Below are 27034 nucleotides of genomic sequence, written 5' to 3' on the forward strand. Positions count from 1 at the left end.
TTAATATTACAAGTTTCAGTATTAGAAATCCAATCGGTACAAGAATATCTCAGTTAAGAAAACTCAAACATGTGCTTCTTCCAAACAGTTAATAGCTAGATTTACATTAAAATTTCTTTTTAGAATATCATGTAATCTATCTCTACTGGAGTTCTCTTAAGCACCGGAAAAGTCATTCCATTTTCCATTTCTTCCAATCTCTCTGTCATAAGAAGCACAGAGAGCAGAATTCTATATTTTGGTAATTAATTTCCTTAAGATAATGCTAGAAACATCAGGTTCTTTAAAATATAGATGAATTTCAAGGTGAGCCCGCTCCTAGCTGTTATTAATGGCCTATGATTTATTGTGACAAGAGGCCCAATCTGAAGCACCCATTATTAGCAGGGCTTTTTATAAACTTTAATTGGCCTCTGCTACAGCAAAACTGGAAAAGGGCCATGGAGAAAATGGATTCACCTCTGGAATTGAAAAGAATGGTCATCACTCGGTCTTATAGACCTTGTGCAAACTGTCTGAATTGTGTCCTTGGAAGAAGAGCCAGCCCTTCCTTATACATACTCTAATGCCTCTGGGGTAATTCTTCATTTCAGGGGATCTCAGAGCACCTAACCCTGGCTACACAACCAAAACAAATGTGAACATCCCTTTTGATTTTTCCCTGTCCCTCTTTTCCAAAGACCTATTTAAGCAATATTCTATTGGCCAAAATGGACCAAACTATGTGTCAGTGCTATTCAAAAGAAGCACATGGGTCCACAGCACATTTATTCTCTGACTACATGATCTCATTTAAAGCCTCATTGTAGCAAGAACTTTACATTTTTAAAGCATTTCACTGCCCCATTTATTACAATGTATTTTATAAATCTTTCCATCCTTTACAAACTTCCCATGATTCTCTGCCCTCCACTGCCCTCCATTCTCTCCACTGAGGTATTTGCCTAATATTTCACTGGAAAAAAAAACAAAAACAAACTAAAAACTAAAAACAAAAACGAAATATGAGGCCATTTTCCAACAAATCCTTTTCTCCCCTCCTCTTTTCATATTTTTTCAGATATCATGATATACAATCTTTCTATGTCCATGTTCTGAATCAACATGTGGCCCTAATTTTTGCCAAGGCAAAACCTACTATATGATCCATTCGCCTGTCTTTTCCACCATAATGTGCTCTGTTCAACTTCAATCTCTCTTGCTTAATTTCTACATTTCTACGACTTCTTTTCCTGCTCTCTACAAACATGCTCCCAAATCCATCATCATAAAAATGAGTAAATAAATGAATCAATCAATCAATCAATAAGTTAGTCCTCCATTAGATCCACTTGTTATTACCTATTATCTCTTACAAAACATTACTCCTTCATAGGAAAAGTCCTTGAGCAAGCTATTTATCTTCACTCCTTCAACTTTCTCTCTCTTCATTCTCTTGTAAACCCTGGACAATCTACTTCCAACCTTAGCATTTAATTGAAACTGCTTTCTCTAAATTGTCAGTGCTATTTTAATTGACATTCATAATGGCTTTTTCTCAATCATCATCTCTGTTGATCTTTTTGCACCTTTTGGCAATGTCAATTATTCTCTCCTCCTGGAAACTTCCATTTCTAGACTTTCAGAATGCTGTTCTCTCCCAGTTCTGCCCCTATTTATTCAGTCATTCATTTTCATTTTCCTTTGATGAGTGTTTATCCAGGTCAAACCTATTCAAGGTGAATGACCACCCCAGGGTAACTCTGGACCCTTTTCTCTTTTCCCAGCATACTTTCTCACATGGTGATCTCCAATTGGTTTAATAATTTCTATGTTAGTAATTCTCAGATCTATATTATCCAGTCCTAATCATATTACTGAGTTCTAGTTTATCATCATCAACTGCCTCTCAGATATCTGGAAGCTAATGTCTTCTAGATATTTTCAACTCAAAATTTTCAAAAGAGAACTCATTTCTTTCTTTCAAAACACTCCCCTGTACCCAACTGTGTCACTGTCATCAAAAACACTATGATCCTCCTCATCACTGGGGTTCTCCCCCAGTGTTATCTTTGACTCTACAACCTTACCCCACATATAGGGTATGGTCTGATTTTGTCATTTTTATGTCTGCAAAATGAAAGCAAGTAAATGCTTGTTATGTAGGAGTGCTAAGTGCTGGAGACGAGGCAAAAACAGTCCTTGCTTTCAAGAAGCTTATAACCTAATGAGAAGAAATGTGAAAAAGTGCACATGCAAGGTCAACATAATGTGAATGGTAGATAATATCCACAACTTTCATGGATCTTTCCTCTTTTCTCTGCTCATATAACCACCCCCTCTTTTCTTTTACAATGCTCTAATCACCTTCTAATGGGGCTTCTCATCCCTGCTTTCAAAGGGGTTTCCTAAAGCACAGGTCTGACTATGTCTCTACTTCCCTACTCATTGGATTCCAGTTCCTCCCTAGTATTTCCAGGGCATTTCAAGCTCTTTATAAGCCCAATTCCTTTCCAATCTTCTCACCCTTTATTTCCTCTCAGTATTCTCTAGGCCAGTAATGATGATCTATTTGGGATTCTTCCCGTAGGACACTCCCTCTTTCCATAGAACTGATTGTCACCCATAGGCAGGTGATTCTTCTAGATTATGTGGCTTCCAGTAAGATGCAGCTCACAGACTGCCACCCTGAGGACCCTCCCAATCATGCTTCCAACTTCCCCAATGCCTTCCCTCTATATTATCCTTCCTCCTATATTGAATATATGTATTCATTTTTGTGCTGGCTCTCTTCTTATAAGGTAAGCTCCTTGAAAGCACAAAACATACATCCTGGGGAAGTTACATGGCCATCCTGCGCCTCAGTTGACCCATCTATAAGATGGACATCAAAATATCCACTTTGCCTTTCTCATCAAGTTGTTGTGAGTGAGGTTCAAAACTTGCTGTAAAAACTTAAAGTATTATTTAAATGTCATCAATCATTATAACAGTGCAAATTCTCATTTTTCTCATGGTCTAAATTTATCAAATATATATCTGTAAGATTGACGTCGAGGAAACTTTTCCACACAAATATTAGAGAATACCTTATCCCCAGATCGTTGGTGATAAGCAGACAGATCAGTTTCCTACCAGATCTTTTATCTGCAAAGACTTTTCATCATAAACTCTTATTTACAGCCATCCAAAAAATATCAGTTAAATACTCACTTTGTATTAGATGCTAGGAACACAAGGAATAAGGCTGGGTGTTATATTTTAAGATAATAGAAATCTATTTGCTCTGACTCTTTATGGAATATGGCTTTATATACCGAGACAATTTTCATTGCTATGCTATAATCACACACTGAATGAATGGTTGCTCCTTTTGGTGGATGGCCACTAAGGTCCTTTCTAACTTTTACATTCTTTAAGTCTGAGAATCAAATGATTCAGCTGGGTGGACACATGGATCCATTTTTTTTTTTTTGATTGTTGCTACACATTTGCACATCTCACGTGCTAGGCTGTTCATTATACATCTCCACCTAAAGTGCCATGCATCACCCTTCAGGCCAGACCACCATATCAAGATGGAGCTCCCTCACTTCAGCCCCTTGGCATCCTTAGATTGCCTCTGCAGCAAATTAGTTTCTCCTTCATTCTGCTGCTTTTTAGTGACAGTAGGGTCCTATGCCTGCATTACAGCTGAGGTGTATTACCAAGCCAAACTTCATTTCTTGATGGGCAATTAGACATGTGAAATGAAATCCTCAGCAAATGTTTTCAAATGTGCCTGATTTAAGTGGCTAAATGAAAACTTTTTAAACATTATGGATTATTTTACTGTGACGAACAGGAAATCACTGTGTCATCCCATAAAGTGATGACACATCCAAAATTGAGCTCAAAGTATTCCTTTGTGTTTGATTTCCTCCAGTTGGAAGACACAACAGCTTCCCTTTCTTTTCTTTAGAATTTTCCCTGTAGGTAAATTCAATGGGAAATTCACATAGATACTTGTTAATTGTCAGTCCAATTGTTTCAATGAAAGGTAAAGCATCTAAACCTTATTTATTTAAATTTGATATTAAACAGCACTAAAGAACCATGATGCTTTTCTGACTAGATTGATTGGTTGAGGATTCTCAGTCATGTTCTATTACTGTAAATAAATGACACCAGATGGCCCCCCAAACCAGCAATCATGGACATTTCAGCTCCAGGTAGGGAAAAAAGGATTCTGGGATGTCTCACATGAAAATGTCTTCCGAAGAAAACACAGACCCTGAACTAATATTTGCCCATGAAAGAAAGTAAAAGCACAGAAGTAGCGGTGCTGAAAGATAGAGTCCCTTTCTATAGTCATTAATAGCAGCATAAATAACAGATGTCCCCAAAAATCTTAATGCAGTTTAAATATATTTCTAGCTAGAGATATAGATGGAGGTATAGGTATAGGTATAGACTTTCACACTTTGTAGAAAATAATAAATCAGATCCTGGAAGTAATGCAAACCAAGATGGCGAAATTAAGAGACAAAACTCCTTCCCTTATGGCCAGGATGGATGGGAAGGTACTCCCTTCTTGATGAAGGAGAAAGATGGAGGAAAGTGAGCCTGGGTATTCTGTGTAACATCAGAGAAAGTACCAATTTCCTCTTAAAAGCCCCCAAGTCCAGGAAATAACCCCCTATGGCTCACTCCCATCAATAACAGGGTTTTCTCCTTAAAGTGAGGCATCTGTCGGCAAAATATACTGATTCTTCTCCAATCTGCCAGTTCCCCCCCAATATCCTGTTGTCCCCCAAACCACAGTAGGAGAGATCAGCAATGTTGCTCAATTAGGAAGACATTCACCTAAGAAGAAAATCAAAGGACTTCAGTTTTCTATCTATTTACAGACACAGATCAAGTTTTCCTCCTTCATCCACAAACTCCTTGAAACATTTGGACACTTGGTATCTTTACCACTGCACAACGGTTCAGCTACCACTTTGGGCACTTACCGGCTGTTGAACTTCTCCGGGTGCTTCTCTCTCATAATGTGGAATCTGTGGGCAATGGAGGCATCCTAAGAAGGGAAAAAAATCTAACATTAAATACTGTTATCATGCAGATATAATAAATTCAAAAGCCAGAGTCTCAGCTTTTAAATGTCACAGGACATCCCTCTACCTTTGGACATTGGAAAGGAAAGGTTCATGACCCAGCTTAAGAAGCAGAATTTCTTCTGCTCACCTTATTTTCAACATTTACAAAAAGCCAGATTTTCAATCCTGAAATTGCTTCTGTTTAAAAAAAAATCCTCTAATTTCCATCCTTTTCAAAATTTGAATTTGCTTTCCAAACACATTGGCAAGCATATTTTAAAAAGTATTTGAAGAGGTTGTTAAATGAATATTCACTGGATTTTCTAAGGAAGCAGAAGGCCACGTTTGGTCACTGTTTTTTATATAAGGTAACAAATAAAGGTGTAAGGAATGGGGAAATTTTCATCTAATACATTATCATTAAATATAAAGAATTAAGTTCTTTAGAAATCAGTTTTGAAGAACAACTAGATAACCAACAACTGATCATACAGACTTTTAAATTGTTTTCTCCTTTCCATTAGAATAACAGAAGACAAACTACTGTAATCCTTGCAGACAAGATTTATATAATCAGAAACATGAGATGTTTATGGGATATTCAACCTCTTTGCCAAGAAAGAACTTTGACACAAAGAGGCACAGCTTCAAGCTCCTGATGGTACAATACTTCCTAAAATGGAAGGTAGTAAAAACAGGAACAGAATTGTCACAATGCGACATCAATATGACACAACAAACGCGCTTGGCATGTATTAAATGAGCTCCACCATAGTTAACAAAAGAAGGCTGGATTTTCCATGCAAATTGAAGTGGTTGGAAATTTCCTCTCAAATGGATTTTTTTTCTTCTTCTAATATATATATAAAATACTTGAATGATATGAAAGTAAAAATGAGGAACTATCAAGAACCGAGACAGAGTTCAAATCTAGAAGGCGTGACTGTAGCCTCAACATTCAGAAGGCAGAAGGAGCGAAATTGTGATTTGATATCGGGACAAAGTTTCATCTTGCCCATCCTCCTCTTGATTTTATAATTCATGATGTAATCAGTGGGAGATGTTTATGGTTTTTAGAAAGGTATGAAATTAATCAAGATAAACAAATTTTATTAGCCTGAAAATATTCAAGGCAAATCAGAAAGTTGCTTGTTTTAGTCATGAATAATGTTTGAAAATACTCTTCACTGACAGTGCACCATTAACAAATCAGATGAAAACTGTAACTCAAGAAGAGTTGTCTCCATTATGTTTCGCAGATGGAAATAGGGCTTTAAAGCATACTTAAGTTGCATATTTAAAATACCATAAAGAACCAGCCTTTGTCCAGTTTGCAAAGGCAGGAAGGCTATGAACTAGTTCTATTTCTGGCTTATTCTTAAACAAAAGGAAACTACAACCCTGCTCCTAAAAGCTATTGGTTTGTAGAGTGATACACAACACACACAAAATGAGTTATCCTCAATATCCGGATGCAATTCAGGATTTCTCTTCTCTTCTAATAAACTTCCTCTGCCATCTTAATTAAGTTATTCTATCTAAGCTGGTGATCAGTGCTGTTGAAATTACATTGTATTGTAGTCAAAAGGAAGGAATCTCGAGAGTAAATTAACTTGCATCCTGTCAAAGCACCAAGTGCTTAGTCCTTTCCAGCAATAGAGTGACCAAAGGGTTAAATTATCTTCAACAGCATCAGGGTGAACCCTTGTCCCATTTATCAACCAACTTTCACTTCACCATTTTAATTAATATGGGATTGGAGAGGAGGCCGCTCACTCAGAAACAGGACAGTCGTGTGTGGAAAGTGTCTACCTGTATGGGACAATGTGAGAAAACCTGAGAAATTCCTCCACAAAAACAGACAGACTTCTCGCAATGGGCCATTGATGGCCAAAATCTGCCATTAGATATACCCCATGGGGTCTGGGGGCTCAGCATGTGTTTATTTGAAGACAGTAGAATATGTCAGGCACTGAATCTGCCAAAAGTCGGAGGACTTTGCAAATTTTGCTCTGCTATATAAATTATATAAGTTATATAAAACTTTTTTTTTTAGAATAATAGCTTTTTATTTTTCAATATAAGTACAAATACAGTTTTCAACATTCACAGTTGTAAAACCTTGTGTTCCAAATTTTTCTTCCTCCTTCTCCATCTCCTCCCTCTGGCAGCAAGTAATGCAATATAGGTTAAACATGCATAATTCTTTTGTTTGTTTGTTTGTTTGTTTTTTTGCTGGGGCATGTGAGGTTAAGTGACTTGGCCAGGATCATATGGCTTAGTTCTTTAGAAATCAGTTTTGAAGAACAACTAGATAACCAACAATTGACCATATAGACTTTTAAATTGTTTTCTACTTCCCATTAGAATAACAGAAAGCAACATGTTAAGGTTAAGTGTTAAGTGTCTGAGGCCAGGTTTGAATTCAAGTCTTCCTGACTTCAGGGCTGGTGCTCTATCCATTATATTAACTAGCTGACCTAACGTGTAATTCTTTAAACATAAATAAATTAATTTTAAAACAATAAAATGATGACATTTATTATGTGCTTGCTATATTCTAGATATATTAAAGATAAAAAATAAACTTTTTTACATTAAAGAAACATATTCTACAGATTTGGTGGGTGGGTGCATATAAACATATAATGAAATGTTGAGAAAAAATTTTGGTTGAGGAGAAGTGATAGGAGATACTAGTAGCTGGGAAATCTAAAAAAGAAATCATCATGTAGAAGGTTAAAGCAATGCTAGAAGAATGAGCTTTTTCAGGTGTGGGGGAAGAGAATAAATATTTATATGGTGCCTAATGGGTCAGGAGCTGTGCTAAGTTCTTTACAGAACTTTACAGAAAAGCAAAAGTTCTTTACAAATATCTTATCGTGGTGGGCACAGATACAAAAAATTGAAATTGCCAAAGAGAACTTCCACTAATCAAAATTTCTTCCACCAAAGCATCCCCATAGGACTTTTAGGAGGAGCAAGTAAACCAGAGGGAGTTATCTGAGACACTAAAGTGACTTGCCCAGGAAGATACAGTCAGCATACATCAGATTAGGATGTTGCTTATAACTAATCCAAGTTTCTTGTCTATTACATCAACTCGCTCCCTTAAAGTGATTGGGTAATAGTGATAATCGTTTGATTATATTACCCCAAGATCACAATTCTCAGATCCTCAAAAGCACAGATGTCTACTAGCCTGAGACTTGTTTCAAATCACTTAGCCAGACAGAAAGATTGGGTGATAAAGCCTGTTTCAGAGGTCACACTGCCACTTGTTGGAGATCAGAACAAGAAACTCCTCTTGCCTCTCACTCCAATGTCTTCTCCACCAACCGACCCATCAATCAATAAGTATTTAAGGGGTTCAACCGAGTGCCAAGGACTGGGCCTGGGGCTATCTATCCCAAGACCCAAGGCAAAGCTCCCACAAGGCTACGTCAGGGTGCATTTGAAGTCATTGGTTGGAGGGAGAGGGCTTCATACTGCGGTGATCCTGGGGGATCCCAGAGGGAACTTCTAGGAAAAAAAGAAGCTTAAGGCTAAATCTCCTTAATACCTAGGATTCAGCTTCCCCTCTTCCTCTCCATCTTCCTCTCTCTGTCCTCTGTCTCCAACTCTCAATTTCTCTTTCTCTCATACAAATCCACATACATTCTTTTCTATTAGGAAACATTTGTAAGAGTTAATACTCAACCCAAAGCTTTCTGTGATCAATAGCTCCATTAAATAAGCAGAATCATTCTATTCCATTGAATAAACATGGATGGTCTGTGCATGTATTTATTGAACCCAAACTGCCTAATTATCACCCCCTCTCCTCCCAGATGCTTCCTCCATGGCTCATTATTTGAGACTAGGACCTATTAATTCAGCAGGGAGTAAGATTTGAACATCACAAGTGAAATCTCAATGATTTATAAGATTGTGGGCATGACATGTGTTACCCAGAATCCTGCCCAGAAACACTGACAAGTGTGTGGATGTGTGTGGGGAGCATATTTAACTAAGGGCTGCCTTTGGGAGCTATGTCATTGTGTTCCCTTGTCTCTGAGAGTTGGGAAGAGCAAGAGCAAAATAGCCAAGTGGTGGGTGGACTCATTTTACACACGGAAAACTCGATGGGATTTATCCGAGTGAGAGAACACAGCTAATCCATGTTAGGACGCACTCAGTACGTGCTTATTGGTGAAAAGAAAGCAGAAGGGCACGGACATGATGGCACCTGGCTCCCCGGGGTGTCTGGTTCCTTCACTGGATGATGAAGGACTCGGATTCTCAGATCCCTAAGGCTGCTGCTGGCTCAGTGTCCTTGGGCTTGTTACAAGGAACAGTTTACACACACACACACACACACACACACACACACACACACACAAGCACATACACACATGTGCACACACACACAAGACCTTTGATTTATTGCAAGGAACAGTTTATACACACACACATGTGCGCACACACACACAAGACCTTTGGTTTATTGCAAGGAACAGTTTACACACACACACACACACACAAGCACATACACACATGTGCACACACACACAAGACCTTTGATTTATTGCAAGGAACAGCTTACACACACACACACACACACACAAGCACATACACACATGTGCACACACACACAAGACCTTTGATTTATTGCAAGGAACAATTTACACACACACACAAACACATAGACATGTGCACACACACACAAGATCTCTGATTTATTGCAAGGAACAGTTTACACACACACACACAAGCACATACACACATGTGCACACACACACAAGACCTTTGATTTATTGCAAGGAACAATTTACACACACACACACACAATGTAATTCAATGTAGCCTTGGGTTCCTGGGGTCATCAATAAGGGGAGAACAGCTATTATATAGGGAGCAGGAAGACCAACGAGCTGGACAGAAAAAGTGGGGGCAGGGGAGTCATTCCACTGAGTCAGTGGCTGTCTTCCCAACCTACTGGGCTTGTATCATTTGTCAGAATGTCGCTGTCCTCCTTAGGGACTCTGCCTACCCTAAAATAACACCCATGGATCCTTGGAAGAAGAGATGGCCACAGCCCAATCCTGCCTTAAATTTGCAGCTAAAGAAACCAAGGCCCAGAGAAGTGATGGTGTGAAGGATATGCAAATAATGAGGCTTATGGGAGAGCTTCACCAAGGTGGTCCTGGCTCTAAACACAGTGCTCTACCTACTACACCATCCTGTCTCTCCAAAGATGGAAGGAACCATGTTCAGAAATAGTACTACAAGTATGAACTACCTGGCTGCCTATAAGGGGCTTGGAATCCAATAGGAAAAGAACAAACCAGGAGGGATCCAATGCAGAGATCTTCAGGAGAAAGAAGAGGCTCAGATGGAGGAGGAGAACCAATGTGGAGGAAACAGCTTGTGGATGGGCGCCTTTGGGCTGAAAGCAAGACTTCAACAAACATACATTGATCACCTGCTCTATACAAGGCACTGGGAGTGGCTCTGCTAAAAGTGGGGTTCCAAGAGGTAGAGACAGGAGGGAGACCAGAAAGAGGAGAAGGAGAATAAAAATAGGGGATCATGGGAGGAAATAAAGTTCACAAATGGAATTAAGTGAATGAATAGTATAGCATATAAATAATCTTTGACTCCCAAGGCTAAATAAACATTCCGTTTCAAATGACATTTGTTGGGGTAACCGACCTTCAAAAGAAAGTTGCCATAAATAAAGAGAACAGTGCATTGACTAATTTGTCTAAGTGCTAAAGATAGAAAACCTTGGCTCCAAAGCATCTCAGCACCCGTGTGATCACATGAAACATTTGTGTTCAAAGTCCAGGAAGTTAGAATGGACCTTGCCTGTCACTGAGCTGGGACTCCCAGGCACACAAAGGCTTAGAAGGGCTTCATTAAAGAGGAAAGGCAAAGTTAATCCAACCAATCAGTTATTCTAATCAAGCAAGGACTTCTGAGCTAAATGCACTTCAATTCCATCAAGACTGGGCCAATGGTAGGGAAATCTCAAAGTACTGAGATTAAATCATGCTTCAGACACACAGAGTGACTTTGGAGAAGTCACTTAACATGTCCACTAATATGGGATAATAATAACATCTTCCTATTTTGGGGAGATGAATTGAAGAGTCCCCAGTTTATCATTCAAACCCCTCCACAAATTGGCTACAGGTATTTCTTATCCGTCTCCTCCATATAACCTAGTACCAGTCTAATTGATCTATTGGATGTTTGTTCATTGTGCTCTGAATCCCGCTATCTCTTTTTTCTATACTGTCATCCCTCAGAGACTTATCCTTCCCTCCCTATGCACATTGCTCACCTCCATCTCTCCGAAGCCTTGTCTTCCTTCCACGCTCAATTCAGAAGCCACTTCCTCTGCGAAACCTTTCCTCATCATCCCTTCTGAACTATTCTTCTTCCCTCTTCAAATGTCTTTGGTTGAGATGCCTCAGTTGCTTATATTTTCCATGTTCAGGTTCTATCTCCTCAATATATTATGGAATCCTTAAGTGCAGAAGTTCTTTCAATTCCTTTCCCTAGTGCCTACTACAGTGCCTGGCAGACAGTAGCTATTTAATAGATGTCTGTTGATTCAAATTGTTATTAACAGTTTTCCCTAAAACAGATTTCTTTAGGATGCACAAAATCGGAAAAGAAGAATAACTCCTTAAATCCCTGCCGCAGATAAATCTCTAAGCTCTTGGGAAGGAATTTTGGGGGAAATTAATGATACAAGGCATAACCTCACAAGCCATTCATATGCATTAAGTTGTGCCTTAGTCAAAGAAAGCTATAATCTTGATCTCAGAGAAAATATACCTTGCTTGACATCCGTCATGTTTTCTTCCAAGGAAATCAATTGATCATTTGAGTTTCACTCTTAATGATCGTGTGCACCTAAGCAAAAGATTTTGATGGGATCCATCTTGAAATGCTCATCTCCACCAGGGACCTTTCCTGATCGGTGATGGCAAGACAGCTACGATGAGACTCTACCAGAAGGGCAGAAGCTATGGAGCTGGAAAATCATCTCTCTGGTTTGCATTTCCTCTACGATTTATATAAATGAGAAAACTTGGTTATATAAGAGAAAAGTCACTTAAGTTCTTTATGTTAGTACTATGGAGACTTGAAAGGGCAAGGAGAAGTTTTGGAGATGTACAGTGCAGAGGATGCCAGGGGTTATCTAGTAAAGAGTGCCCTTTTTTGCAGGGAAGGTCACTGTGACCTAGATGCTTTAGGGACTCACCATAATGGTGGTAAAGGGAAAATAAAGGTCTTTGAAAGACTTTGCCATGGTTCCACACTGATGTCACATGGTCGATGTGTGAATAATAATAATGATTATAACAATAATGTGTAATTACAAGTGGTTCTCCCAAGGAAGCTGCCAAAGAACAACAGAAAGGTATGACTGAATTCCGAAGACATGGTTCCAAATTGTGCTTCCCCATTTTGGATCAGTTTGACCTTAGGAACACTGCTTAAATTTTTCTCTGCCTCAATTGAAAAAAGGCATCATGTAGGAGGAGAAAGAGGAAGAGGAGGAGGAGAAAATTTACACAGAGCTTACTATTTGCAAGCACTATATTTCACAATTATTATCTCATTTGGTCTTCATTATAATCCAGGGTGAATGAGTTAGGGTTGTTATTATCCCCATTTTACAGATGAGAAAACTAAAGCAAACAGAGGTGAAGGAATTCACCTAGAGTCACACAGCCAGCTAGTAAGTGATTGGGGCTAGACTTGAATTCAAATCTTCCAGATTCTGAGTCTAGCACTTTCTCCATTGCATCACACTGCCTGCCAATCTCCCTTAGTTGTAGTGAGGCTCAAATAAAATAATAGAAATGAGAAAATTTTGCAACATAAAACACCACACCAAAGTTAGCTATGGGCATTTTCCTGTGACTAACTCCCAATGATACCAATAAGACCTCTTTATAAAATATACTCACTTATGAGGGAACTCAAGGGCTTCCCTTGAAGTATAGCTATAGCACAGTTCATAGTAAATGAGAGATCAATTTTTAAAAAATAAATTACTTTATGAATTAATATCCCTAATAATATAATTAATATCCAATAATTAATTTGAACCAATTTTGTATTGTTACATTTTAGAGAAATAATCATTTATAAGGTGAAACAACTGTGGAGATAATTCATTCTAACCCTCAAATTTTACAGATGGGTAAATTGAGGTACAGAGAAATTAAATAAATTTGCCCAAAGTCAGAAAGGTGGTAAACTGGAAGAACTGAAGTTCAAATCCAATCTTGTTAATTCCAAATTCATTAATTTTTCCAACTATAAAATACACCTACATATTATATAAAGAGATATAAGTATGTATCTATAAAAAATATAGATTCAGAAACTTTAGGATTATGGAAGGTAATGAGTTAAATGTAGGTATAGTTGAATAAAAAAATCAAAACACTGTAAATGTTCTCCCTGGGAGCTGCACTGAATAGCAATAGCAGTAGGCAAATGTTTCCATAAAACTATTCATATGCACTTGTTGGAACAGAACCACCTTTCGGTATCTCTGATTTGAATAATTCAGACATGCAAACACTTCTTTAAAAAAAAAGAGAGATGGGTAAGATTCTATTTTTGTTATAAAGTTTTGAAATAAAATCTAGAAAAAAGTAGTTCTTTGTGGAGGCGTATGTTAGATATCTTAGGATGGAAAACTCTTTTCTATGGGGAGAGAGGTGGCCAGGAGAAGTACCAAAGGACAACATAAGATGAGTTTCTTGTGTCCATATTCATTTTTATCTTGGGGGGAAGTCTTAAAACCTTCCTCGTATCAAGGTACTGTAAAATTCAGTCATAAGACAACAGAAAAGTTTTCGCCTTAAGTAACTTCTCATGCTAAGGAATGGAAGAATTTCATTTGTAAATAAGTCTATCTCTTGCTGTTGTTTGCCCTTCGTTTTGGAGGACCACCATGATGTCAAGGAAGGGAAACAAGTGAATTGTATTTAAATAAGAGAGGATCACCAGTCTCACTTTCTTGTCCAGACCCATCTGGGTCTTAGATAAAGATCAGAACGACTGCGGATGCACCTGGATGCAATGAGAGACCTGAACCTTTTTAAACTAAGGTCTTTACTGTTCTTTGTCCTTCATTTTCAAAGAGGATCATGATATCAGGGAGATTTCATTTGACTGAAGCATCAGTTAGTGATTAAGCCTAAGAAAGAAAAGAGGCAGAGAATGATCTCTTTTATGTAGAAAAAGAAAGAAAGAAATTAAAAGAGAAAGAAAGAAAGAAGGAAAGAAAGAAAGAAAAAAGAAAGGAAGGAAGGAAGGAAGGAAGGAAGGAAGGAAGGAAGGAAGGAAGGAAGGAAGGAAGGAAGGAAGGAAGGAAGGAAAGAAAGAAAGAAAGACAGAAAGACAGAAAGAAAGAAAGAAAGAAAGAAAGAAAGAAAGAAAGAAAGAAAGAAAGAAAGAAAGAAAGAAAGAAAGAGAAAGAAAGAAAGAGAAAGAAAAAGAAAGAAAGAAAGAAAGAAAGAGAAAGAAAGAAAGAAAGAAAGAAAGAAAGAAAGAAAGAAAGAAAGAAAGAAAGAAAGAAAGAAAGAAAGAAAGAAAGAAAGAAAGAAAGAAAAAAAGAAAGAAAGAAAGAAAGAAAGAAAAAGAAACAACTAAAAAAAAAAGAAAAGAAATCAATCTAGGAGGAAAACATCCTCAGTTTCTGGACAAAACAGAAATGATTGCTATTTATGCTCGCTCTGAATCAATCGGGGTTCAAACAAAGAGAAAGTGGGATTTGAAGTAACTTATTATTGGTCTTTAAAGCATGCCCCGTAAGAAAGATAGCTAGTCCTTCTTGGGAGGCTTCAGCAATCAAAATCTACATTCCTTTGGGCAGAGTATGATACCCTATGGGGAAAGAAGGAAGGGAAGGAAAGTCAGTCTACAATTCATGCAAAAGGATAGAACTTTAAGAGAGAGAGAGAGAGAGAGAGAGAGAGAGAGAAGAGAGAGAGAGAGAGAGAGAGAGAGAGAGAGAGAGAGAGAGAGAGAGAGAAGAGAGAGAGAGAGAGAGAGAGAGAGAGAGAGAGAGAGAGAGAGAGAGAGAGAGAGAGAGAGAGAGAGAGAGAGAGAGTTAAATAACTCCTGGGAGAAACCCTTTTGCAATTTTTATAGCCCCTGAATTCTGTTTGATAGAAACCAGTAGGATAAGGAGGGAGGACATTTCGTGATGGGACACAGCCTATAAAAAAGGTCAGAAGAAAGAAATAGAAAGTTTCCAAATGTCCTCAATGTGGTGGAAAGTTATAAAATATCCTGACTAAATAAACAATCAATTTTCATATTTCTAATGATCAGAATGAATTTTATGTAACACATGTGAGGATTGGGATAGGCATTAATTATTTCCTGCTCTGCTGACTCCCTTTCATAATGACATCTCTTTCATGTTGTCTAGGACTAGCAATCACCTTTCCTGAGTCAGTAAGAAAATACTCTGGCTCTAAATGCTGCCTTAGTCAAAACATCTGACATCAAATATGCAAAACACCCAGAAGAGGGAAGGCTTCCATTACATTTTTAAAATATGCAAATATAAAATACCAACAACTTGTAAAATACTCCTTTGCTTCCATGAGATAGTTAAATAATTTAATTCCAGTCAAATGATATTCCAGCCTTCTGCTCCACCATAAACTGGAAATTTGTAGTTCCTAGTCAACATATTTTTCAGGATTCTGTAATCTACTGTGGTCTCAACTGAACTCCCGATAGCAAGAGTCGTTTGTTGTGCCTAACTCAAATCCTTTCAACAAGTCTTTGACTATTAAGGCACATGATTTTCCAGTAAAGTCCTATAATGCTCCCATTCCATGATGACAAAAATGATAATCTAAAACTTTCATTTCAGAATGACACAAACATTGACTCCTAAAATGTTGCCACAGTGGTTCCATTTAACATACTGAGGCCCTTCCTTATGTGTTTATTTTTCTAACATTAAAAGAATATAAAATATCAATGAAGGCAACAATCATTTAGGTTGCGATGTTTATTTGAGGATAGTGATCATATTTATGAATTTTATTTTGGTACTTTTATCCATGGAACTCAAAATAAAAAAAATCTTATTTTTTTTTTTATTTGACTGGTTTATTATTCATTAGGTCATCATTAAAGTAGCAGAAGTCAAGAGTCAGACAAGGAAGAGCCTTCTTACTGAAACAGACAATGGGAAAGTTCCAAATACAATGAATTCATAACTTCACAAATGAGAGGATTTTCAGGCTGCTCTGCAGACATCTCCTAATGGGCAAAGAAGGCCTCTTGTTCATGCATTATTTGTCACTAAGTGCCTTGTCACTGGAATAAGAAATCTTTTGTGCCTTAAAAGGGTATGTTTCTTTCAGTAAAATATTTATGCTTTAAGGAATTACCAAATTGTATAGCTCATCTGCAACCATTTCCCTTGTTGTTGCCTCAATTGTAAATTGTTTCCCCTAAATTATGAATGCAATTTTTAAAAAAGATTTTCTGGTTTATCGTTTCTGAAAGGACAGTAAAATGAATAAAAAGTGAGGATGACAATTTCAGCATTTAAAATCCACGTGTGATAATTCAAACAAATGTTATGACATTTAAGATAATGAAACCCTCCATTCGTTCTCCTATATCGTATGAGGTCTATCTCACATCGAAGGAGTTGGAACAGATGTCCAAATATCGGAATACCAACAGGAGAGTTTGGGTCCAAGGATGATTTACGTCTTCTTGAGAAACCCACGGTGTCTCTTTAAAACCAGTGTGCATTACTCTGGAACGTCATTTCATGAACCCTTCTAGAAAAAACCAGCTTGACCAAGTGCTCCCGAGGTAGAGGTGGAGGAGAGTGCTCAGTACAATCCTTTGGACCGAGGGAGGGGCTATTATTGACAAACCATTCATTGCAATCAGTAAGTGATTAATTGCAAATCTGTTTCTAAATTGACCACACACACACACACACACACACACACACACACACAACCCTATTAAAGAAGGAAAACTGTTCAAAATGATCAGGGACTTTGGGGAGCAGGTTAATTCCAATCAATAGCTATGTTGACAACACACTGGAATAATGATTTCTTTAAATAGCTGATTTTCCCATTATTGGAGACATTCAAATGAATATTTAACCTCCTGCCTGGCATCTTTTTTTTAATCTACTGAACTGGTGCTGTTCATATGTCACCTTTGACAGATAAAAGATCCATACATTTTCCCACAAAATATAGGATGAGGTTTGCACAATTTGAAATGGAGATGATGGGTGGGTCAGTGGGTCAAACTCTCAGGTTTATCTCCTCCACACACCCCTCCCTCAGCAGTTTCTTTCGTGATTTTTGAGGTGGGGGGGATAGAATTTTGTAGAAACTATTAACAAGACAAAGGGAGATAAGGAAATGAAGAAAAAATGTTATCTACTTCTCCAGCTGGGGCCTGAGTTGTATCCTTCTCCTGCACGTCCAACAATTCTGAAGCCTCCTTTGAACATAACGTTCAGATAAAAAGTACTTGTGAATGCAGGTGCATGTTGTTCTTCGCAGAAAATTAATGCTCCAATCCACTGCAGAAAAGTCAAGGACAGAAAGCCCCCCCTGCCCACCAAAATATGTACTCAAAGTCTCCTGAGCGGCACTTTTGTCTTAGCAAAGAACTGGAAACAAAGCAGATGTCCATTGGTTGGGTGATGGCCAAACACATGGTCCAATGTGAGTATAATAGTCTATTCTGCTGCTGGAAGAAATGAGGAGGGTGACAAATGCTCAGAAGCCTGGAAAGACTTCGAGGAACTGATGTGGAGTGAATTAAGCTGCATCAGGAAAAAAAAAAAAAAAAAAAAAAAAAAACAGCTAGATATATTCACATATGTGTGTACCTGTATGTATATGTTCAAAACAAACAAACAAACAAAAAGCCAAAGCTGAATATGCAATCATAATGACCAAGCTCAGCCCTAAAGAAAAGATTAGAAAATGGCTCTCCTCTTATTTGCAGAGGGAAAGGACTATGGGTATTAAATAGAGTATATATATTAATGGTCTTGGGTAACATGATTTAACTGTGTTAAATTATCAGAAGAAACTTTTCCTTTTTGTTCTGGAGACATTTCATGTTAAGTGTATTGCAACTCACTTCCCACTGGAGTTTGTAGAGGGTAGACCATCACAATGGGTGAGAACTTTGGTAATTAATCCAGCAAGCATTTACTAAATGCCTACTATGTTCTAGACCCTGTGTTCAGCATTGGGAACACAAAGAGAAAAAAAACAAAACAAAACAAAACAAAACAAAACAAAACAAAACATTATTTTAAGGACCTTCATCTCAGTTCAATCTAACTAAATAAATGCTTACTAAGGACTGACTTGTGGCAATACATTATCATAGAGGTTCAGGATAAGATAATAAAAATGAAGAAATCCTTGGTTTCAAGGAACATACATTTTTGTTTCTCAATTTATATGATTTTTTTTCACATCTCTACGATTGAAGTGGTCCATACAGATATAAGACGTACAGATACACACCCAAAACCCTACATACAGATCTCTCCATATTTGGTGACCTCATCATCTCTCAGGTGTTCTTTTCCACATAGTTACCCTCTCTATGTTAACAATTCCCATAATTTTATAAGCAGTTCTTTTTCCTAAGAGCCAGTGCAATCTCATCATCAACCTCTCAGATATATAGTACTGGATTTCCCAGACATCTTTTAACATTTCCTAAATGAACTCACCTTATCCTTTCCTGAACTTTCTTACTGTAACTCAGGATATCACCCATCTCTCAGTCCTCTAGATTTTCAAAATCAGAACCAGCCCCCTGCTCCCCTCTACCCAATTTAATCCATTGTCAGATCCCTTCCCATGGCTGTCCACTCATATACATATTACTGCAGGACAAGTTCTCCTGCCCTACTGAAAGCATCTTCCAACTGGTCACTCCACATCATTACTCTTCCCAGGCTAATTCATCTGCCACAAAGCTGCCATGAAACATGATTTATTTATTTATTTTTTATTTTTTTTATTCATTTTTCCAAATTTTCCCCTCCCTCCCTTCACTCCCTACCTCCGATGACAGGTAATCCCATACATTTTACAAAACATGATTTATCTAGAATAGAATTCTGATGATGTTTTACTTCTCTATACCAAACACCATGACTTGCCTATTCTCTATAGAATCAAAGTCCTCCCTTGGACTTATAAAGCCCTTATCCTTTCCTTAGACTTTATTTTCCCTCTAAAATACTCTACAATCTCTGAACTACCATCGCCTTGCTGTCATTCATTCACAAATCTCACTTCACAACTCTGATCATTCACACTGGCTACCTCCTATGCCTGAAATATTCCTTCAAGACTCAGATCAAAAGCTACCTTCTGGAAGAAGCCCTTCAATAGTTCTCACACACCCCCAGCCCCATGTGCTAGAATCTTCTTTTCTCTGATGATCTCCCATTTACTTGATCTTACATTGAAAGAGAACATATAAATAACTCTAGATTTAAATACCTTTAAATCTAGAGTTATTTATATGTTCTCTTTCAATGTAAGATCCTTAGGAAGAGAAAAGGTTTTTGCTTTTCTCTTTATCACCAGTGTAGAACATAGTGCCTAGCACATAGTAGGTGCTTATAAATGCATGTTGGCTGTCTGACATGATGATCATCATTCTATTGAATATTTAACACAGTTATTGGGAATCCGAGAACATGAAAGCTGGCAGTTGGCAAAGCTCAAGAGCCCTTTCTGAAAATCAGTTGGAGAAAATGAAAATGTATTGTTGCCGGCATGACAACAAACAGCACAAAAATATGTTTTCTAAACTGAGAAATTATCATGTGTGGTGATGTTTGGTATCTGAATGCAAATTTTGTGTGTTGGCTGTACTTCCTGAAGAGATGAATACCGCCTCTGAATCCGCCATCATCCCAGAAACAAAACAAACTCACTTGTATTGGGCCCAGCAACGATCAGCCCTTTCAATTAAATCTTTATGCAGATTTGACTTTGTACTCCCAACTTTTCACGGGGTTCTCATGCAATTCTGCTGTGTAGCCCCACAAACGGATCCACCACGTGTGCGAAGAAGCTGATTGGGTGCCAGCTGGCTTGGCTGGGTGCCTTTCTGATGGTAATGAAGTCACACAGCTGCTAGGACAGTCAGCTGGAGTTCACAGCGTCACACACTGAATGGATATCCATTGCCTGGCTTCTTCACAGGGCTCATTAAGTGAAGCAGATTAATTTTCCTCTAGATTTAGGATCATGAGATCACAAAAAAGAGGGTAGAAAGGACCCTGGAATTCATATGCCCTCACCTCCATTTTATAGATGAGTAACTTGAGGACCAGAGAGTGACTGGTCCAGAAATACACGAACAGCAAATGGTAGAATCAGGATTTGAACTCAGGTCAAGCATAATCTATTGAATGGCATTTACCTCATTAGGTGTTGTGTTAACTATTTTCTTAATCTCCACGATAAAAAATCCTCCTGTTTACAGTTTGAAAAGCTGCTCTGTTCAAAAGATATAGCATTTGCAAAGATTTCTGGTTTCACAAAAAATCTAGCTTAAAAAAGCATGGAATTTAGCTTTTTTATTTCCAGAAAATGCAATGTGATTGACTGAGACTTGAGGTATGGGACTTGCTAGAAGACACTAACACTCTCTCTCTCTCTCTCTGTCTCTGTCTTTGTCTCTCTGTTTTTTATTAAAGCTTTTTATTTTTCAAAACAGTGGACAATTCTTCAACTTTAGGCCTGGCAAAACTGTGTGTTCCAATTTTTCCCCCTTCCCCCACACCCTCTCCTAGATGGCAAGTAATCCAATATGTTAAAAATGGAAGAACTACATGTCAAATCCAATATATGTATACATATAAAGAGAAGCAAAATAAAATGCAAACAAAAACAGAAAGAGTGAAAATGCTGTGCTGTGATCCATGCTCCATTCCCATAATCCTCTCTCTGGGTGTAGATGGCTCTCTTCATGACTGAACAATTGGAACTGGTTTGAATTATCTCATTGCTGAAGAGAGCCCTGTCCATCAGAATGGATCATTATCTAGTCTTGTTGTTGCTGTGTATAATGATCTCCTGGTTCTGCTCATTTCATTTAGCATCAGTCCATGTAAGTCTCTCCAGGCTTCTCTGAAATCATCCTGCTCTTTTTTCTTACAGAACAATAATATTCCATAACATTAATATCCCATAACTTACTCCGCCATTCTACAACTCACTTTCCAGTTTCTTGCCTCCACAGAAAGGGCTGCCACAAACATTTTCCGCTTATGTGGGTTCCTTTCCCTTCTTTAAGATCTCTTTGGAATAGAAGCCCAGTAGTAGCACTGCTGGGTCAAAGGGTATGCACAGTTTGATAACTTTTTGAGCATAGTTCCAATTGCTTTCCAGAATGGCTGGATCCATTCATAATTCCACCAACAATGTATCAGTGTCCCAGTTTTCCCATGTTTCCTCCTACATTCATCATTATCTTTTCCTTTCATCTTAGCCAGTCTCAGAGTTGTCTTAATTTGCATTTCTCTAATCAATAGTGATTTAGGGCATCTTTTCATATGAGTAGAAATAGTTCCTTTAATCTCTCTTTAAGGCTTGGATCAGCCAAGGCAGTAATAGAACTTGTGGTCCTAAAGCATGTCATGCTTATGTAACAAATGGCTTCTCCTCAGGTCAGAAAGATGAGAAAGCATTTTGTAGGCATAAGTCAATTCAACAATCATCCTTTGAAGGTGATCAAATCAGTCTTAAAGCAATGGTAAACAAAGTGTAGATCTCCAAGCATTTCATAGAATCAATCAACAGAAGCTCAGAGTTGAAGCCTCTCAGAGGCCATTAGTTCAGTTTAAACTACATCTTCTGTCTTCCATTCTTGTAAAGGCCACTTAAACTTCATTTCAAAGCCTCTAATGTGGAGGGCTTGACTCTGTATTAAGCCGGACCATTCAGTATGAAGAGAGATGAATTTTTTTTTCCCTTAAATCTGATCCATATTTGCCTCTTTGCAACATTTACCCATGATTCTTAGTTCTTCCCTTTGGTACCAAGTGAATAAAATAAGTATAAATGGTCTTCCCTATGAAAACTTGGTATGTGAAAACACACTGTTGTGTGCTCCAAGAATCCCTTTCAACTCCTAACAAAACACATTCAGGTTTTTCAACTGATCTTCTCCATGACATAGAGTCAGTGCCCTTCTCTACTTTGGAAATCCCTCCTTGGGCAATTTAGCAGCATGATTTATAAAATGTGGTGTCTAGAAATGAGTATGATACTTTTAATGTGGTCCGATCAAACCATCTCTGGCTTTGCTCAGTTGTCAGCTCTCAGGGTCTTCCTCCTCTTCTACTTATTGTCTTCTCTTCCCGGGATGCAAGGTTCCTTGTCAATTAAGGGTATTCTGTTGCTTCCATACTCTTTTTGTCACTGGACTCTTATCCACTTTTCTCTCTTCTAAATCATGGCAGAACTTACTCTATTGTGGAGTTTCAGATTAGACTGGACTCTCTACAAATTAGACTTGCTTTCTCTCTCTGTCTGTCTCTGTCTCTGTGTGTGTCTGTTGCTCTCTTTGTCTTTCTCTCTTTCAGATTCTACTCCCTTGCTCTCTCATTGATAGATAATTTTAATTCTTTAAAAACTCTATTATTCTTTGGTTGTCATTTATATGATATCATATAGTGGGATGCACAAACTCATCTCCCGAGGACCTTCTCTCTCATACCATAGAAACCTTTTCATCCTGGAAACTTCTTCCATTCCTGGACTACTCAGATCAAAGGATATCTTGTATTTCAGATCTCATCCTTTTGATTAGCAAGTGCCTCCTAGAACTTACATTTTAAGACCTAGTCCAAGACTACTTTCATTCCTCCTTAAACTAAATTCCCGACTCCTTGGACTGTCTCTTTCATGCATCTCCCAAGTACCTCAATCTTCCTCATGTCTTCACTCCACCTCCACTTCCCTACTGCTGGTTTTCAGTTGCCTCTTATATGTTGCCTTTCCCCAGTAGAATGGAGGCTCCTTGAGGCAGGAACTTTTTTAATATTTATATTTTGAGGGGGCAGCTAGGTGGTGCAGTGGATAGAGCACCAGCTTTGAATTCAGAAGGACCTGAGTTCAAATCTTGTCTCAGACACTTAACACTTCCTAGCTGTGTGACCCTGGGCAAGTCACTTAACCCCAGCCTCAAAAAAAAAAATATATTTTGATTCTCACTGTTCAATGGATAAACATTCATTAAACTCCATTTATGGAATCAATAAGTTATATTTATTAAACTAGTACCAGCCACTGTGCTATACTGAAAATACAAAAAGAGACAAAACACAGTCCCTGGATTCAAGGAATTTACAATCTAATGAGGGAGACAGTAAAAAACAAAACAAAACAAAAAACAACAAATACAAACCAGCCTACCAGCCTTATATAGAATGAATGGAAAAACATTAAGAGAGGAGAGTCACTAAAATGCATGAATCAATCAACATTTCTTGAGCACTCATTAGGTATCTGTGACTGTGCTAAGTTGTAGAGATACAAAAAGAAACAAAAGAGCTGATATCCTATTGGGGAAAACAACATGGAAATATGTGTTGGCAAAATGAGCTAGGTAAAAGAGAGAGGGAATATTTAGCAGAGGGAAGGAGCTGGAATTAAGGAAGGTGGGAGCAGACTTCTTGTAAAAGATGGGCTTTTAGCTTAGCTGGGCCCTGAAAGGAACCAGCAAGGTCATTAGTCAAAGTGGAAGAAGGAAGTATTCCAGGCAAGGTGGACAGACTGAGAAAATGTCCAGAGACAAGAGATAGAGAGACTTCATTGTGGGATCACCCGGAGGTCAGGGTCACTAGATCAAAGAAAATGTATTGGGGAGGAAGGTATATAAAAACTGGAAAAGTAGCATGGGAATATGTGCTAGGCTTTGAAAGCCAGATAGAACCTTTTGTCTTTGATCCTGAAGGTGGTAGAGAGAATTTATTGAGTAGAGGAGTGACAGGTTCAAATCTTTGCTTCAGGAGAATCATTTCATTGAATGGGGGATGGACTGGGAAGAGATCTGAGTCAGGCAGATCCACCACTAGCTATTGCAAAAGTCTAGGCATGAGATGATGAGCTGTTAGAAGAGAGAAGGGGACGTGTTTGAGAGTAAAGCCGACAAGAGATCCTACTGAGGTGCAATAGACTGGCTTTGACACCTTGTTGGATATTGGAGGTGGGTGTGGGAGAGACAGTGAGGAGTTTGGATGACTTCTGTGTTGTGAGACAGAGGGACTGCTAGGGTGGCGTTAGCTCCTACAGCAAGAGGGAAATGAGGAGGGGTGAGAAGAGGGCTTAGGAGGAAAGATGAATTCTCTTTTGGACATATTGAATTCCAGAATGAAGAGAGCTTGGAAGAGGCTTTCTGTAGAAGATGCAATTTTAGTTGTTTGCCATATAGCAAGTAAGCACTTAAATGCCTGTTATCTGAATGAAGAACCTCCATTTCGGGGAGAATTTTGCCTTTTTAATTTAAAGGATGCAACAGGATCTGCTCTTCCCTTTTTTTGCTGAATTCTGGGCACAAGATGTCTTGTGTTATCCATGGTGGATGGCCGTGCTAAGAAATGAATTGTATGGATGCAAAACATGAACTCAAATATTGCGCTCTTTTGCTAGATTATTCTGCCTAGGATTTAGGATTTAGTACAGTGTCTGAACCATGGTAGATATCTTTGTAATCTTGAATTCACTGGTCAATATAAGTACACTATAATTGTGAATTTCAGAAGGGGAGGTCATGGGATTGGGTACTAGACTTTAACTCAGAGATTAAATGACCCCTTGTCCTATAGATGATAGTAAAGAGTCTCAAACTGTACCAAATTCTCTCTCAATCCCAAATAATTATAGATGATAGCGGCTTTTGTATCCTTGGATTTGGGGCTGAAATTCTAAGAAAAAGTTAGCCAGGATGAAGAGCCTCCCTAAATCCCACAAAGTCTGGTGTCAAGAGTTAACTGTTAGAGACTACAGGTGAGGACATCAGAAAAGTAGTTTACCAGGCCATCCACAGTAAAATAAACCCAGAGAAACACCTCATCTAATTTAATGTTTTGTTCTCCCTGGTGATTGAGTGATGGCCTGGGCTTTATTTTAGCACTTTCTCCAAGGACATTATGGATTGCCTGTTTCTGTATCCTCTGAATACATTTTCCCTGGAAATATCTAAGAACTCTGGGTCTTTCTCTACTGTTTCTCTTCAGGGGTCTTGGAAAGCCATATTCCACTGCTAGAGCAATGGAGTGTCTTTTCTATCCCCCTTAAATCCCCATGTAAAGCAGGTTTTCTCAATCACAATTATCTAGCCCCCTGTACACATCGTCCTACTCATCTATATTCCATCCTGCTGGCACTGTTCTGACCAACTTGGTGTAGGCACACTGCCAAGGGGACAGATGGCACGAGAGGAGAGAGCCAAGAAACCATGTGCAGCCACCGTGGGGCCCAATGGCACGTTTCCCAGACGTGGAGGTCCAAACAGTTGTCCAGCCTGAGCTGAAGGAACATGCTTACAGTTAGAGGGATTTGTCATCAACAAGCTAGCTCCAAGCTGGATTATTAGGATTTTTTAAAAGTAATTTCTTAAAAAGAGCCCACGGCTGTTGAGGACAGCTGCCTGGGATGGTGTGGATAAGAGTAAGTGGAAGCTGGGAGCAAAGTCTCGCTCTTTGCCTTGTGATCTAATCCTCAAAGCACAGCCATGCAAACTACTGCTTATTTTGATTTTTGCCTTAAAAATCTCTTATAGTCTTCTAGGGAACAGACAACAAAGCTAGACTCTTATTTCTGACTTTTCTCCACAAAAATCCCCCAAAGAAGGGATTATGGGAATAGATTTTCAATGGCAACAGTGACATGTCTAACAATATGTATGAGCTGAAGGTCTATTTAGTCTGTTTCTTTGACCCATTGATGATGTGGCCTATGGGAGTGGGAAGAAAGCAGGTTTAAATCCTAAATTTGCCACTTATTACCCATGGAATCTTCACTTCTTTAGTCTTTTCTTACTTTATCTCTAAAATGGGAAAGTTGATTAAAATGATCTTTATTGGGTTCTTAGCAAAAAACAAAACAAAACAAAACAAAAAAAAAAACTTTATAAAGTCATCTCTTTTTTTTGTTTGTTTCATTTAAGTTAGGGATATCCCTATGGCTTAGGTATACAATGGACACTCTTTCCATATTATTTAAAAAAAGTGATGATATTATCCAGAAAATTTAGAGGGTGTACTTGTATTTAGTTACAGGATCTGTACTCCTCCTAGCCACTATATAATCTTGTTTAACTCTGAATTTAGAGATCAGCACATGAATAGTTAGAAAAAAGTTGGCTTTAGTTATCTATTGACAATATTTTACTCAAAGCGCAGGTGTCCTAAGTCACAGTACAAGGTTACTTCTATTCATTTGTCATGCAGAATAACCCATCCTTCAAATCCTACTGAAATTCACCATCCTTTTTAAATATACGTTATAAATATCTTTCTATATATTTAGAGAAATGGTGTTACAGAAGGAAGTTCCAGGTTCATATACAACCCTATCTTTGGTTCTTCTTGATGTATTTAAATATTCTTGGAGAAAACACTTTAAAAAGAGGAAGAATGTTGTGAAAGGGAAGGGAATGAAGATTACAACTATGGCACAGCAAACTTTCCTTGGATTCCTGGCAATGTTCTAGAATGTATTTCTAGGCACCACCACTAAGCCCATCACATATGGAGATGAAAGATAGGAATTAAACACACAAGATTTGAAGTATAAGTAGTAGCACCAGAGACGGAGATAGAGAGACAGAGACAAAGAGAAATAAGAAGAGAGAGAGAGAATCAGAGACAAAGGGAAGAGAGAGACAGAAAATATAAA

The 27034-nt window shown here is 38.2% G+C and overlaps 1 protein-coding gene across 4 annotated transcripts in view; it reads right to left on the bottom strand.

Annotated features, from left to right (window-relative positions):
* DGKB (diacylglycerol kinase beta) overlaps positions 1–27034 on the bottom strand; it is a 675591-nt gene that overhangs the window by 264611 nt on the left and 383946 nt on the right. For all 4 annotated transcript variants that reach the window (XM_074270708.1, XM_074270709.1, XM_074270707.1 and 1 more), the window contains one exon: positions 4974–5038. In XM_074270708.1, the coding sequence (XP_074126809.1) occupies positions 4974–5038 (65 nt within the window). The remainder of the gene's footprint in view (positions 1–4973; positions 5039–27034) is intronic.

Source organism: Sminthopsis crassicaudata, chromosome 5 (genome assembly GCF_048593235.1).
Source record: "Sminthopsis crassicaudata isolate SCR6 chromosome 5, ASM4859323v1, whole genome shotgun sequence".
Classification (NCBI taxonomy): Eukaryota; Metazoa; Chordata; class Mammalia; order Dasyuromorphia; family Dasyuridae; genus Sminthopsis; species Sminthopsis crassicaudata.